The 16,833-nt window shown below is 35.9% G+C and overlaps 1 protein-coding gene across 1 annotated transcript in view; it reads left to right on the top strand.

Moving 5' to 3' along the window:
• MIPOL1 (mirror-image polydactyly 1) overlaps positions 1 to 16,833 on the top strand; it is a gene marked incomplete at its 3' end in the record, with an annotated part of 192,035 nt that overhangs the window by 52,569 nt on the left and 122,633 nt on the right. Inside the window, exons 6-8 of the mRNA XM_082057458.1 lie at positions 817 to 952; positions 1,930 to 2,035; positions 14,299 to 14,428. Of these exons, the coding sequence (XP_081913584.1) occupies positions 817 to 952; positions 1,930 to 2,035; positions 14,299 to 14,428 (372 nt within the window). The remainder of the gene's footprint in view (positions 1 to 816; positions 953 to 1,929; positions 2,036 to 14,298; positions 14,429 to 16,833) is intronic.

Raw genomic sequence — 16,833 nt, 5'->3', positions numbered from 1 at the left:
TTCAGAAGGTGTAGCTTTTCTGTGGCTACTTCTTATGACTCATTGGCTATGAAGCCTATAAACAGAAAATGCTTAAGGGAAACGAATGTTAAAAATATTTGCTAATGCACCTTTTAATCCATTCATCTGCTGATTTTGCTACCATCTTAGAAGTGAGATCTGAGTTATCTCTGAGGTTGATGGACAGCCAAGGGGTTTTTTAAGTGTCTTACCTTGAGACAGAATTTTGTGACAATTGAATCTTGGCTTATTTTTCTCTGTCTATGGCCAAATAAGTTACCTTAAAATTCTGTGAGTGCTATACAGTATGGAATTCCAGTTGCCAGCTATAATGTTTAGAATAACACCATCATTTTACAGATTTCTGCAAGGTGAGCTCCTAGATCTTATCTTCTGGATATTTTCATCTAGCTTCATATGGAATTGTCTGTCCTACTGGAGAATTTGCTTTCTTTTATCCTGAGCATCATTTGGATCACCAAATGGTTCATGACTTTGCTGTTCCATGTTAAGCACAGGCTTTTAGTATTTGCTTCCCTTAAGTATTTTCTGTTTCTAAGTTTCATAGCTGGTTTATATTCATCTGTTTTATGTCTTAGCAATGTAGTATATTTATTTACTATTCCAGATTTACAGATTTTTTTTCAGTATTACAGATCTAAGAAGTGGTAGAAGGACATCCCTTTTACTGGCTATTTAATACATTTGCAATGCATAACAATTTTTGATAACTCTGTGTATTTTGATTTTGGGGGAGTGACAGAGATACTGGTTTTGCATTATTTGTCTTTTCTTTTTTTTCCCTTCTAAACACAGCACCATGGAAAAAAAGGCTAACAGGATGCTCCCTGAATTTATATCCCCCTGGAAGGATGCTGTGGATTTTGGAGGAAAAACAGAAACTGCATTCCTTTTAAAAGAATTGGACACTCTCAGGGCCAAAAATAAAAAGGTACAATTGAGATATTCAGATCACAGTATTTGCTTTTTTATGGTTGTCTTACAAAACATACATTTTAAACTGTTCCTAATTTAGTTTTGTTATTTATTTTAGTGCATCAATCAATAGCTTTTGTGTCATTTTGGATTCTTAGTATCTGCTTAACAACTACTTCTCTGAAATTAAAAAAGTCTTTCATCCTGCCCTTTGACCTTCTTAATCGGTGACATAGACTCTTGCATCATGGATGAAAACCAAGGAGGACCAAAACCAAGGCCAGGATTTCATTAATAGAATCTGGAGCTCATGCTTCTGTATGTGTCATCCAGATAATGAATGTGCCCTGATACCTCCTCTTTGTTGAAGGGAAGAAAATTCTATCCTACTTGCACACTGTGTTGCTTCTAGCATTAGTAGTAGTTGCATGTGTCTAAACAACAGAAAAGTCTATACTCTTTCCATGAAGTGTGATTGAATGTTCAGTGGCAAGCTCAGATATCTGTCCAAGAACAGATTTACTGAATTCCCAGTTAAAAGAAAGCCCTCAACACATGAAAGAATCTCAGTTTCTATCTGGCAATGCACATGAAAAATTACGCATTTACACTAGTGATGTGTGATATCAGTACTCTTGGTAGGAAATGGGCTATTCATGCAGACACCACCTGCACTGTATTTCCATATAATTCTGAATTTCCTTAGCAAGAAGGACCACAGCTGGTGATACCTGAAGAAGAGAATCCCAAGTGAAAACAGTGACGCACACATTGCTGCTTGTCTCACAGAGCAAAATACAGCAGATTATAAAGAAGAGATTTTTAACATTTGTCTTTCAAATAAGTAAATATAATTAACTGAACTTCTGTTGTGTTGCTTAGTGTCTGTATTGTGGAGGTAAGAAACTATTATTTAAAATTTTGTTGTGGTTAAAAAAGCTTATTGACTGTTTCAGCTAGATAAGAATCTTACCATCCATTTGTTCAATTCAGCTTCAAGATGAACTCTCTGAAAAGGACAAGGAGCTGAAGACAATAAAACTGGACTTAGAACTGCAAGAGAGAGCTTCAGAAGCTAAGATTGCAGAAAAGATTGCAGGTACAGTAGGCAAGCGTTTAACAGATGGCTGTATGGCTCATAGAGTACCCACGGTTGCTATATGACGTGGCCTAGTGAATGTTAGCTTTATTTACTAAAGGAGGGAAGATTTGACTTCTTTTTTTTATGTGTGGCTGTTTAGAGTTGCTTAGAAAATAGGTGGCTTTAACATCCTGGTACTGGTATTAGCAGGAGCTTTACCTGTATTCATACTGATTTGGGCATTAAATGCATTGTTAACACCATGTCAATCCAATCACAAAAAGGTTGTTTGTTTTGTTGGAAGGTCCTGAACAAACAAGGGGAAATAATGATTACCAGTGCCTCTACCTTTCAACCAGCAGTTCAAATACCACTTATTGTTTTAGCTCGTTCAGAGCAATACTCCCCCCTCCCCGTGTATGGAGATAGCCGCACGTTCACCTCAACTAGAGACATGCATTTTTCTTGAAAAATCTGTTCTTATGGTACTTAATGACTTTTTGTCTGATGATGGTATGTCTCCAGTGAATGAAGTTTATACAAATACCCAAAATAAAAGGTTTTGAAGTTATTGTTGAACATGAATGCATTCTGATATTTGTTCTTAATTGTTCTTTGGAGCAACATACAAGAATGGAGACAGTTTGTGTTTATGATTTCGGAAATTTCCAATGAAGCTGGGTATTTTTATTATTGAAAACTGACTGTGTATACAATGTACCCAGTGGAAATACTCAGGTTTTTCTCCAAGTTGCTTTTATAAATTTGTCATATAATTTGTTCATAATTATAGTGTAAGCTAGGTAAAATTGTGTGCTCATACACAATCACATACACATATTAATAGTACTAATACCTGTCCCCAAAATATTGGTACTGAAGGGAGGAGTAACTGTCTTCAGGCAAATGGAGTAGAAATAAACTCTCCAGCTGAAAAACCAGAAGGCTGATTTTCCACTTAATGTCAAACTCCTAAGAATACAATATCCTGTATATATTCTAGACGGAAGATAGTTGCTACATTTTCTGTGGTGGAGGAAGGGAAAGGCAAATATAATATACGTATTAGGAAACAAACTGAAATACAGGCATAATTTTATTCTTATTTCATTTTCATAAGCTGCTTGCTTTATTTTCAGAAGAAAAACAATCAGCACTGCATATCACAGTTATATCCAGTGGCTGAAAGCTAATGTAAATTGTTTGGGTTGAATCCCAAGTTTTGTGTTTGTTCCTGAATATTTGCACAGTGTTGTACTTCTATACCTATAATAGATAAATATTCTCTTTGATATAGCTGTTCATTGCTCATTAAAATCTGGAAAGAAATGTATATCAAAAGGTGTGTCAAAAACATGTTTACTTTATTTTATGGATACAGTTGAAATATTTGTTAGTAAATTGTTTTTTCCTACATTACTATTTCAACTTTCTAATTATGTCCTAATCATAATATTATCTTCAAGATAGTATGGCATGAATATGAATATAATAAATAACATAATTATTCCATTTTAAAAGGAAGAATAAGCCAAAATGTAATGAGTGCTACAATGTGTAATACAGATGACCTTTGAAAAGTACCCTTTTTTTTCCTTTTACAAGTTCAGGAAGTATAATATCCTTTAAATGCTGAGAAGGAGGGCAAGAGGATCCTTACTATTTAAGCTGTTTGCAAAAAGGAAGCATCATTAATATTTCACAGGTTTTTTGCTTCCTGTCTTACAGTTCTAAGAACGTTAAGTTAGGATAAATGTTTTGAAATCTAGAATGATGTGAACCAATCTGAATTTGTGGAGGTCTATGTGTCTCACATAAAAGCCTTGAGGGGACTTCCAATGGACAAGCAGACCCTAAAAAAGAAGACTCAGTGTGTTTATGGAAAAACCTTTTTCCCCTGTGTTAAGTCTTTTGAGGAAAGGAGAACAAACACATGCGTCCTGTGATTTCATGTTGCTAGTTAATGTTTAATTACTGTAGTGTATAACACATGGTAGAGTGAAGCTTGTAAATATGGGTGTTTGCATTTTTATTATTACTTGGTACTGACTTTATGATAAGAAAATGACTCCACAAATTATATTGTAAGACATCAGAAAAGTACACCGTAAAAATGTTGTCTACTTTGAGGAATATTCCAGTTATATTTTAAAATGCAACACTCTAATTGATGGCTTTTACCTTAATAGGACCTGTGGAAAGAGCAGAAAAGCTGAAGACAAAAGCCATTTTAAAATGAAGCTTCAACAGTCTTCAGAAACAAAAACCCAAAGCTTGTTGCTTTACGAGTTTTACTTTGTTCCAAGGAAAAAGTGAAGGGGAAAAGTGTAAATTTGTTAAATGCTTCATGAAATAATAAGAAAAAGTAGAGTTGAGGCAGAAGATACACATGATTGAAGAGAATGTTTTATACTGTGTGCAGTAAATAACTTATTTTCAAAAGGTGTTTATTTTAAAATTTGACTAGCCTGGGAGATGTATTTTAGATCTTCCTTGGGTCCCTATCTCTGTGTCAGGTGAGGAAAATTATGGAATTCATAGTTTTGGTTGCAGGCTTTAAAGCATTAGGCATGATTGTTTCTGGCAGTCATAGTTGCCACACGTTCCTGCTGTTTCTTCATTATTCTTCTGCTGGATTTCCTTTCATTATAAGCCAATGCCAGAAGGTACCATTAGTTGCAACCCCCCCATCATGAAGAGGAGAACAGAGGTGTAGGTAACACTGGGACAATCAAGGGAAGAGCACATCATAAAAGAACTGAGACTAGGATAATGAAAGGAAAAAAGTGAACGCCACATGTGAACTGGGCATAAAGAATAGACAAATCTTGAAAGGCGGGACTGCAGAATGTTCATGTGTTGAACAGAAAAGGGAAGGGGTGCATTCTGCGGGAAGGGAAAGGGAAAAGGAGCACACATCTTCTGAGAACAGACTGGAAGATAAAGGATGGAGGCATCTTCGAAAGAACTAGCAGAGACAGCAGATCTCACCTTTGATGGACATAATAAGTGACTTCATTTTTGCCTAACAGAAGAATAATACAGAGGATATATAGGAACTTTTAGGGGAAAGAGCTGATTGTGTATTAAGTGAGGATTGTAGAGCATAGTGGTAACCTCTCTAGACTGGAAAAAATATCAAAGTCCTAGTCTTCTCACAGTAACTCCCACCATTACTGCAAAAAGTTATATCATAGTTGGCATCAGCTCTTGGAATATTTTTGTCCCTATCACAGTGCTATGTATTGGGACTATGAATAATTATGAAGGAAAGTGGAATAAAAAATATTTCTTTTAAAATCTATTCTGTAGAAAGGGCTATTCTGTCGAGGGGGAGGGGAGAGGGGTGAATGTGCCAATATCTAATAACAATGTTACCAAAATTGAATACTTTTTAAAATTAAAGTCAGCTCAACAGGAAGAAGTGGATTGAGTCAAGCCCTTCTAGGTTTCTTAGGTGTTGCACACCACCTTTAATCCCTGAAAACTGTGTTAGCATACTGCAGATGCTCTCTGAAAGACCAGGGTAGTGACAAGCAATATAGTGTGGAAAAAAAGGGAAAGCAGTTTTATCTGTTGTATCTGTTACACAGCTTTCAGTCTTTTGGAAGCTTTGGCAATATACCTACAATGAAGACTCTTTTTTTCACGGCTGTTCTTACAAAAGTGTTGAAAATTAACATTTGTGATATTTTGGAATTCTTGAATATGGTGTGGAAATGTCCATGAACATTATTTGAAGTTTCCTAAATTAACTTGAAAAATGATTACTGAATGTATGTGCAGTAGTTTTAATAGCAAAAATGAAGACAAACATCCAAGTGGCTGTTAGCTTAGAGTTAGTTTGATTTAATATCCCATAAAGTAAGAGGAAATAAGTAATCTTGCCAGTAATAAACTTCGGGTGGCAATAACTTTCAGCACAGAAGAGAAGTATTTTCCATTTCTTCAAAGCTCACTTTAGAGTGCCTTTTTAGATGTTATTTTTCTTTCTTGCATGTCATCCATTAAAGATTAGCTGTGGAAGGTTGGAGCATGGAGAGATTATGAATGACAGAACAACTCCTGCAGAATAATAATCAGTTTTTGGTATTTAATGCTGTTTGACTTTTGCAGACACATTTCTTATTAACCTTTGGTACAAACAGAAATCCAGGTTCCTGATATCTCATGGAGAAGATGAATTCAAGATCCTCTTCCAATTAAACTGAAATAAGGCCAATATTGGGCTTTAGCCAAAAGAACTCAATAGTTCCCAACCCTTGTGTTTATAAACCTAAATATGAAAGATATTTTACTGTTTAAGTAGGTAATGCATATACTTCTCTAACTCAGTTTTCTGTGCATAATTCATTTGTATATATAGCCTATATAGTTCTTAGGGGTTTTGTCCTATTAATGCTTCACTATGCAAAACTAGTTCCTGAATATATTTTCAAAATATTTGCTGGTAGATAACAGAATTTTGAAAATAACTGTAGGATTTGAATCCTCTGTATGGAAAGGTAGACAGGCCATCTAAAGGATGAGAAAAAAAAATTAAAAACCCCAAAACAACAAGGCGGGGGGTGTTGTGACTGAGAAAATTTTGGCTTAATTTTTAATAGTTTAATTTGAAATAATATAATTTTACCTTCAGATTGTCAAAATTGTTGATTGTAAAAAACTTGCATGCAGCTCAGTGAGGTACAGTATGCAAAGTGCTGGCCTAGGTTAAAAAGTAAATTACTAAGCTATTTATGGGTGGAGCTTGTATGTAAAAAGCAAGCCAGTATCTTCTGCATATTTTTGTGATTAGACTGGCCCTTCTCTCTTCCCCTCGATGGTGCTAGATGAACATAAAGAACTTGTTTTTTTCAGGAATAAAAAGGTCTGCAAATAAACTACTTCTCAGGGTATTACAAAAACTTTTCTTTAATCTGTCAAGTTATAACTTGCAAACTTTAATGCAGCATTTATGTTTTTTTTTCCCTAAAGTAAATATTCAGGTATCAACAATTATTCACTGAAAAAAAAAAAAGTTTAACAGCGTCATGGTTTGAATTTTGAAGTCAGCTGTGTTTAGTGTATTAGAAGCAGGGGCTTAAGTATTGTACAGGGATTGGCTTTCACAAGAACTGCCTTGCGGTCTGTGTGTAATGCTCTCTCCTATTCTTTCCCACTTTATTTTTTTTTTAATTGAATTGGAATCTGAGTACACAAAGAAAACCGTATGCAGAGCTGCCATGAAGCAACTTTAGCCTTTTATTAAGAACGCTCCGTTTATAGCATTGGAAATTTAGGAGCAGATGAACGCTATGCACTAAATACATACAACAAACACAAAGCAATAAAGAAGTCACTGTGTTCTATCAGTGTTTGTTCAGATTGCTGTATCTATAAAGTCACATTTAGGTGTAAATGACTTGTAGTCTATAATTGCTGGTATAGACTAGTGAAAACCCTTATCTAGTTTTCCTGTGATCTTCTTATCACTATTTTGCTTTTACTTTTCAGTTATAAGTCATAACTGAAAATAAGTGAATGGTAGCTTTCAGAAAAAGATCTAGGAACTTAAGTGGTATGTTTCATAATAGAACGTTTCAGCACTATTTCTAAGTTGACAGTCAGCCCTGGAGGTTGTGGTAGTTTGCCATTAACCTGAATGAGAACTGTGTAAGGGCCTTAGGCTTTGAACATTTCTAGGGATTATCTGCATTTTGTAACATGTATGTGCAGAAACAAATTAATGACACATTTTAAGGTCTTTCATAGAAGTGCAATAAATCTGAGTGGGTTTATTTTGTTTATGTATATGACTATGATAAGATTGACTTCTTATTTAAGAATCACAAACACAGCCATTAAATCTATCAGAAAGAGGTCCCAGAGGATTTTGATTTCTAAAATGACTGGATAACAAATACATACATGTTTGTATTTCTGTAAGGAATACAAGCATATATCCATATGGTTAAATGAAATTTCATAACATCAGTCTATCTGGAAATGGCAAGGATAGTTTCCAAGTCCTTCTGTGATTAGACAGACAGAGACACAGCAAGGATGGGCAAGAATGGGAAAACTGATTAAAAAGACAAGGCAGGTAATCATTGAACCTCTTTTCCCAGTATACTTCCCTAATGCCTCACATTCGTGTAGCTGCTACTCAGAAATCCAAAGTGAAAACACAACAAAAATCCCCAAAAAGCTTTGATTAAGCCTCTGTGTAGGATAAATTTCAGCTGAGTTTTTTCATGCAAGTAACCACGTAAGATAAACAAGAAGTTCATTACAGGAATCTTGAATTCCAAGTGGGACTTGGCCAAGCAAGTTCTTTCATGTTTCTGCTTTCCTTTGGAATAATATACATCTCCAAAAGGTAGAAAATACTCTTTGCCTCATTTTCCTCCTGAGTTGAACATTCATTCCTACGTTAGAGCTCTATAACTGTGTGAAACAGAAGTCGAATCATGCATCAAAGGTTTTTCTGAGTCATTAATTGTTATTCTTTCAGTCAATTCTTAAATATTTAAGATGCTAAGAGGCTTTTTTGTAAAAAAATACAATCACATTTGTATTTCTTGTTGCTCAAATGCTGCAAGTAACTAGTAAAATTACTTTGAATGTACCAGAATCAATGCCAAAGAAAATCCCAAGTCACTTACTGTTCAGCAACCACTGATCTTGAATACTAAATCTTAAACTGCAAAACCCTGACCTTCTGCAACAATACATTGTTATTAACAGAAAAACTTTCTCACCATGTCTTTTTCTGGGAAGTAACTGATCACTATAACTACTGCTTGTTACAAAAACTATTAGCAAAATTTTAATCGTACTATTTCTTTGATCACTTTTTTTCGTGTAGTCCAAAGCCAAAAGCAGTATTTCATCACCTCTGTTACTCTCAAACACCTTGAAAAGTCCAAAATATTGTTGTCATTTCTGTAAAACTGACTTATCTTGAAAGCCAATTGTTACAGTGTTATAAATGTCATAATATTTACTGTATCTTCTGTGGTAGAGCTGTGGGTGGTGATCTCTTTTACTTATAAGATCTGTCCTATATTTGGATTTTACATTTTTTAAGGAGTAATGTGAAGTGATTTCTGCCGCCATAGGTGTTTCAAATCCTAACAATTTCTTCTTTCTTGCCTCTGCTATTCAGGTTTTTTTATTTACACAGAAGACTGCTAGGAAATCAGCAAACAGACTTTTTTCCTGGGAACCGTGCTTCCTTCCCTTCCCCCACAATTGTGGTGTTTGGAAAATCATGAACCACTGTTTAAACTAGACTGATTTCCAACACACCTTCTCACTACTGCTGTATTTTAAAGGTAGTTTAAGAAGTGTAGAAGATAGGTTTGCTGAAAGAATCAGGTTCAACTAAGAAAATATGTACACTGCTCTGACTCTGTAAACTCATACTCTGTATGGTTCATCTTCTTCATATTTACTTTTGCCCATATTAGAAAACAATTAGCTTACTAAACAAATTTGAGTATTTGGGAAGAAAAAACCTACTTTGAGTCTCTCTCATTTGACTAAGAATTACATGATATTTGATAAGCTTGTTTAAAATGGACATATCCAAATATTATTGTAAACACCCATTGATTTGTTTTACCTGCAATATAAGTATTTTACTTAGTTGGCTTACATAGTAGCTAATAATATTTGTTAATGTAATTTAACTGCTGTGAACCTTTACTGAACAAATATTGAAATTTATACAAGTCAAAGAAAGAGAATCTCTAATGACTTTTGTAAAAGCTTCCATTTAATAGTTAAGGAGAAAAGTTTATATGACATACCAGATGCAATTAACAGTAGATTTTACATTTAATAAAAAGAAAGAAGCATATGTATTTGCTTTATTCATTCCATCATAATTTGCATTAGAGCTGTGGGTGTTTAATGAGCAAATTCCAGCTAAAATGCTATATTGATTTTCTAAGTGAACTTTGTAATAGCTAGCTATCTTACAAAAGCTCTTCTGTTTACAATTGTTTTCTTTACTAAAAACTAAAAATGTTTTAGAATTGATGAGTTTAGTATAATGATTCTTTTAAAATAGCTCTTTTAGAGTATGCAGGGGGTTTAGTTATGAGGAGAAAGATGTTATTAAATTTTTCTAAAGCAAATTAAATTTATGCAACTAAATAGTAATGTCATATTTGTGCATATTACAATGTTTGCAAACACTGGAAAATAATCCTTTTTTCTTAATTTAGCGGTAGGGGATTTAAATGTTTTAACTCTTCAATGTCATTGTATGTATATGGATTAGTAAATAACACAATTCATTTTACCTTAATACTTGACTATTCATACTTCATTTTTGTGCGTCATTTTCTTGCTTGAAACATGAGTTCTATGAGAATTTATATTTCTTGTTGGTCAGGCCTCAAGATAAACAGGATAGGGTTGGTTGCTGTGCCATTGGAAGGTCTCCAAGAAAAACCTTGTGGTATCGACCAGAGCAGTTGGTGACTAAGTAGCTGGATCACTTTTTTCACTGAATCAGGCACCAAGTCAGTGTGCCAGCACGGGGCTGGTGTTTTGCTGGGTATGCCATGTGTTGAACAGGACTTAGCAGCCTGACTTGGTACTCTCAGTTAACTTTTGCCTGGCATTTTTAAGAAGCATAGGAATGATAATCTGCATACTCTACTCTTTTTAATAAGGAGGATTTTTATGTCACTCTCTCTTGTAGACTTTTCATTGGACAGCTTATACTTCACATATTTCCTAAATATGACAGCAAATGTTTTGGTTTTCTGCTGCATTGCAGCCCAAAGGCATGTGTATTTCAGTGGCTTATTTGAGGAATCTTGTGATCCTTATGGTCCTGAACTTTTACGTGTGACTCATCTGTAGGTCAATCTGAATGGCCAATGTTATTGTTAACAACATCATACTTCCGACTACCTGCAATTGTTTAACTGTTATAATATTCCATATAGTATTGAAAAAGGATCTGGTCAAAGATTAAATAGAGTCAGAAATGTATAGGCATTGGATAACAGAAATGTCTAAATTCAGCAGAAGCTTTGGCTGGTAAAGGGATCAGGTGAGTTAGCCTTCTGTAGACCATTAAAATGAGTTAGATGAAGACTTTAAGTTTTTTTTAAATGGGTAATTTCTTGTGGGCAGCGTCAGTGTTGCTACATGGTATTAAAACACCGGGTAGCTAAGTATCTTTCTTGTTTTCCTTTTTTTTTCTTTTTCAACATAGATTATCACACAGGCAATTTACATTATTTTATATGCTTTCCCTAGTCAGTTTTAATATTAAAAAAATTAACTTGCAGTGTTACTTTTAAGAAATAGAAGCAAAAGCAAAACACTTGTAGTAGATATGAAACTACTATTTTTTTTATTGTAGTTGGTGAACCTGGTCATTGGGATATTTACTCCAATGGCTTAATTTAATGGAAGAATAAGAAAACAACAAGAAAGAAATGCTCAATTTAAGTCACTTTTCCACAGCTAATAGTTAAAAGGCAGCATTTTGTAATGGACCTTTGTGTGGGGGAAGGGTTCACTGTTCAAGGCAATTAGCCTCTGGACTGCGATCAAGGATGGTAAGATTTGAGATAAGCAGGATATTTAAGTAACTTTAAAAGATCTCTTTTTCTGAATATGTTCATACTGTTGTATGTACATTACTTTCTTTAAGGACAAATAAACAATAATCTGCTTAAAAAAAAACCCTGTATAGTTATTATTACCATTGGTTATAGTTAGGCAGAAAGAGAATTAGATATGCCAAAACATTGTGCCTCTGTGTTGTGATCTGTTGTAGCTGTCATCAAAATTGTGGTTTTCTGTGCTGATGTGGGGATATTGTCTGACAGAAGAAAGGATGCACACAAAGACACCAGAAAGAAGTTAGCTAATCTGGAAATTAATTAACCCCAGAATAGTAATAAGTGCCACATCTTCAGTTATTTTAGACAGCTTTCTGTTCATTCCAGCATTTGTTTTCATTATGAAAACTGCATAAAGTTTCCACTTGCAGCTTTATGGAAAGCGTTCTCTGTCCAGTGTCCCTGGCATGGTGCCAGATAACCTGATGTAATTTACTGGAAAAGCTATAGTAAACAAATATGTTAAGGTACCGATAGATAATAATTACCATACAGAATTAAATTGCTTGTGTGTTCCAGATCCAACCAGGACAAAGCAGTTGCACTGTAGTTTACCCAGGCAGTCACTGCTGAAGCACTACTTTCCGTGCCATCACAGATCTCAGCAAAACAGGGGAAAGTCTGGTGAGCTGAAGCGCACAGCCCGCCTCATACAACTTGTTCTTGCTGAGCCACCTGCCTTTGCAAATATTGGACTCATTTTCTGCAAGTGCTGCAAACTTATTCCTGATCACCAATCTGTGTGCATGCAGTTTTGCAGCTGCTTTACTCATGCCTTAGTTTTTCCATTCCATGTCAAGCAAAGCTTTCTTGTTGCGAACAGGGGAAATAGATCTTCAAGACAAAAATACAGTCTACTTATGGAACAAGTATATACTCAAATAGAAGAGAATTAAATCCAGCCTGATAACTAGGCTTGTAGCTCCTCTGCAGATTTTTGTGAGAGAAGGGACTGCACTTCCAGAAGTAACATTTACTCTTTCCCTGTCTTCGTTTATCCAGTCTGCTCTTATCCTGCAGCCTTCTTCTAGACCTGCAAAAAATGTTTCCCTGCTCCTCAGTAACACTCTTCTCCGCAGCTTGGGGACAAGAGAATAGCTTTCCTACCTTGAACATCTTCCTAATTCATCTCTACAGACTCTTTTTTTGTTCATCTTATCACTTTTCTTAAATCCCTGGTTATCTGAACTGCTTCTGAACTGTACAGAAACGTAACACTTTGTATTTTGGTTGGTTGGGGAGTTTTGAGTTTTTTTCAGTACTGAAAAAATGTATTTTATGCCAGCAATATAGCTGCTACCAAAATGTACTACCGTGTTTCTATTGTCCCATAAAGTGTTTTATGTTATATCACACTATGAAGTTTTTGTTCAATAATGTACAAAGGTGAAGTAAACGTAAACTAACCTATAAAGGCAACAAAGTTGACGTCAATTGATCTAAGAATGGAGGGATAAAAGCTCCAGGCTAAAGTGAACAGAGAGGAAGCCTTTCTTTGAGATCTTAACTTAATGATTTAAGCAGTGGTTCAGAGAGGAGCAGAGAGTTCTGAAGGGGGTAAGGAAGCCCAGCAGCGATGGCTTAATACAGATGGTTCTTGAGAAATAAATGCCGAAATTTGAACGAGACTGTAGTATGGTGTTTGGAGACTGGCTAAACACCAGGTTGGCAGACTTAGAAGGGGAGCATGGAGAACTCTGGGACCTACAGAGTTCAGCTGAGTGTTTTGCAGGTGCCTGTGACAATCAGAGAGGATATAGTCCTCTGTCTTGGAGAGACAGCGGTCTTACTGTGGCATCCTGAAAGTCCCTAGACATCTCAACTGAAAGGTTTTATGATGACTGTAAGGAGAGATTTGTACTATTGCAGAGGGAAATGATGAAAGTATGAATAAAGATTTTAGTGGAGGCAGGGGCGAGGTAAGGATTTTGGCAGTGTGCCAGAGATGGTGTTAGACATATTGACAGGGGAGAGGCAGGAAGAAAACGTAAGCTCGGGATGAGGAATGGCTTGAAGGTGTTAGTTTGCTCCCAAGGATAGACAGTAAATCTTAGTTTATTGGCACCTAATGCTCCAAGGTCCGTGTATGCCGTAACAGATAATATAACACTATATTACACAATAAAGCAAAGGCTTGGCAGAGAAGGAGAGATGCCAGCTGTGCCACTCTTGTGATAGCAGAGACAGACTATGAAAATATTAGAATTTTTAATATTTAATATCAGTGTGCTGCCCTGATAGGAAGCAGTGTGATGGTAGAAGTCGTTTTAGTGGATCATTACTTTTAACTCTGTGTTCTAGAAGAAATATACAAGCATCTCATATGATTCTGAGCTTAAAGAATTACTTTTCCATTAAGCGAGTATTCAAAATGCAAAGCAAATTCACTTCCTTGCCCTGTTTGATTATACCTGGAGTAAATTTGAAAACATGTAGCTTTATTTCATTCCCTTAAAGTATTAATTTTAGCAATCAACAGCAATTTACTGTTGTGTCTGAAGAGTAATATAGACCTTACCTGGAGTAAAATGAGGCCAGCAGAGAAATGTTGATTTTAGGAAATACTAGCAAAGGCCCATATAAGTGCATCTAATAATGTCTTTCCTTGTCAAACTGGTTTGTTAAACACACTGGTTACTTTTGCAGCTCTGGTGGAAGAAGTTTATTCTGCTCAACGGGAACGTGATGAAGCTGTCATGGCAAGGCTTAGGTTAGCCAATGAAGAGCGAGATGAAGCATTTCTACGAGTCCAGCGTTTAGAAGAGTCTCTCAAAGAGTAAGTATACATTTCCGGCCCTGTGCAAAAAGCTTGTTGGGTCATTCTGTGACTATCATAAGCTGCTCAACAGTGGTTATGTAGGAAAGCTTAGCACAAACTTCTCTATGATGAAATACTAACCTAGTGTTAGTCTAACTGTGCTATTGATTAATTTGTTAGCCATCTTATAAGACCATATTTTTCTCTGGAGACTCACAACAAGGTGAATAATTTTGATCACAACAATTAAAAATATAATCAAAAGCTTTGGTATTGATTTACTCAGGGATGAATAAGATGAATGTGACATTTTACAGGGATCTTTTGACACGGAGTACAAGAGTGTCAGTCAGAAGTTGCAATGTATAGGAAATCAATCAAGCCTTTAAGCCCGCTAGACATTTCCTTCAGCAAAAATTTTACTAATGATGTGGGTGATGTAGTCAAAATATATGGTTTTTTCTTATCTTTAGCATAGAAGCAGCCTGTAAGGCAATAAGGATATAATAAATACTTCATAGAGTTTAATGTATGCCATTTTAACAAAACAGAAATAGGGAGTCTCATATTAAACTAAACTGTTAAGGTGGGAGAGGAAGATCAAGAACAGTTTCTTTTCTCACTTCAGGATATAGGCAGCTTTGAAGGTACAGTTTACCTATCCTTCTCTCTCCAAGTTGTGATCATCTTGGTTATTGTGTGTGATAGTCCCCTGAAGAGTAGTCTCCCAAAGTCTAGAGTGGCTAAGGAATTTCTCCTACTGTTCTGCCAAGAGAAATACAAAGCAAACAGAAGTTTTTCGTGGTGGGAGACTGAATAGTCATTAGTCAACTAAATGGCAGGCAATTATGTTTAAAAAATTGATTCTACTAAGAACACTCTTTCCTCTTTATGACAGAAAACCAGTCTTCTTCTTTTGAATATTTTTGTAGGTAAGGCCAGAGAATGCTATCTAAATAAATTATAATAATCTGCACATTGTAGCTGTGAGCCTTACTCTAATCTTTCCAATTATTTCTGTCACTCTTCTAATTTTGTACGTTCCAAGAGTTAAGAAAGCAGGAAAGTTACGTATGGCCGCAAACATCAAATGACACTGTGCATAAGCTGTTAGCATAAACTGAAGATCTTTGGAGTTAAAGTGCTCAAGTCCTGCAGCAAATTAATTATTCTGGTTTGCAGACCTAGTCAATGACTTTTGGGTTTCTGGAAGAAATAACAGGTTATTAAATGTGTGAGAGACATATTGCTTTTTAAGCAGTGGAATTCATAGACACATGTAGCAGGTCTTGCTAAACATGAATCCCTCAAAACACCATCGCTTGTTTCCCCTTCACCCCCTTTTGTCTGCTTCACTCATGTACTGGAAGACCAACTCTATTCTAAGCAGAAGGATGAGAAAAGAGAAGAAATTCCATTTCTGGGAGAATGTGCGCACTACCTTCCCCAAAAGAATGTAATTGCAGAAGGCACTGGATACACTGATAATGACAAAAATGGTACTTGCTCCAAGTAGAGGGTCAGTAACTCCCTTGGCTGATAGCTTGGGGCCAAGCTATTATAACTTATTTCTATCTTTTAGAGAGTAGCAGTTATTGTTGCTGTCATCCACTTGAGTGCTCTTTCTGATGCTTTATAAAGAGGCATGATACCTTGATGCCATTCACAGTCTTAGAATTTCTATAGGAGATTTCCCTATGGAGAAAACCAACCCAACACGGGTAAAAATTGCCATGGGCTAGCCAGCTACGCTTGGTTCAATACCTGATATGTGTTCATCTTTGCCTAAACCAGTGATCCATTGTCTGTAGCTGGTATCTCTTCCTGTATGTGCTGCAAGGGTGCAGGTCAGGCTTCTGTGTGATATTTGCTGTTATGACAGCCAGCATCAGGACACAGGACTGAGACCAAAACCAATTTAATTCAGAAGAATTGTCCCTGCCAAGGCTCCATATGTACTGTAAGATCGTAGGTCCAGTATTTTCCAGGGTCTCCCATTCTGCATTACAGAGACTGACTGTGGCAATGGCAGCTTGTTTGGAAGAGTCACACTCAGGTCTTGCACATCGTCGGTGGGTGCTGTGGGACCTGTCACTGAGGGCATCCTGGACATGAACAAAATCCTTAGGCAGATCCCAAGCAGGCTTATGCCTCCCATAGGTTACAAAGATGTTGCTGAAGGCTTCTGAAAAATGTTACATGCTTTTATTTTCATTGATAGTTTTAATGTCAGTCATCAGAGCAGTAAAAGAAAAATCCTAATTGACAAAGCCACAAATGTAGAGTGCCCAAAAGCATTGTTTGTTTCCACTGTTCGTTAAAATTTGTTTATCATCCATGCAGCAAGTACTTAATGGTAATGAATTACTGGGCATTAACTGCCATAGGTAATCTTCTGGAAGGGGATTCTTTATGTTAAAGTA

Source organism: Streptopelia decaocto (genome assembly GCF_964273445.1).
Source record: "Streptopelia decaocto genome assembly, chromosome: 7".
NCBI classification, from domain to species: domain Eukaryota; kingdom Metazoa; phylum Chordata; class Aves; order Columbiformes; family Columbidae; genus Streptopelia; species Streptopelia decaocto.
The sequence above is the reverse complement of the archived record's forward strand: the minus strand, read 5'-3'. Positions and strand labels throughout refer to the sequence as shown.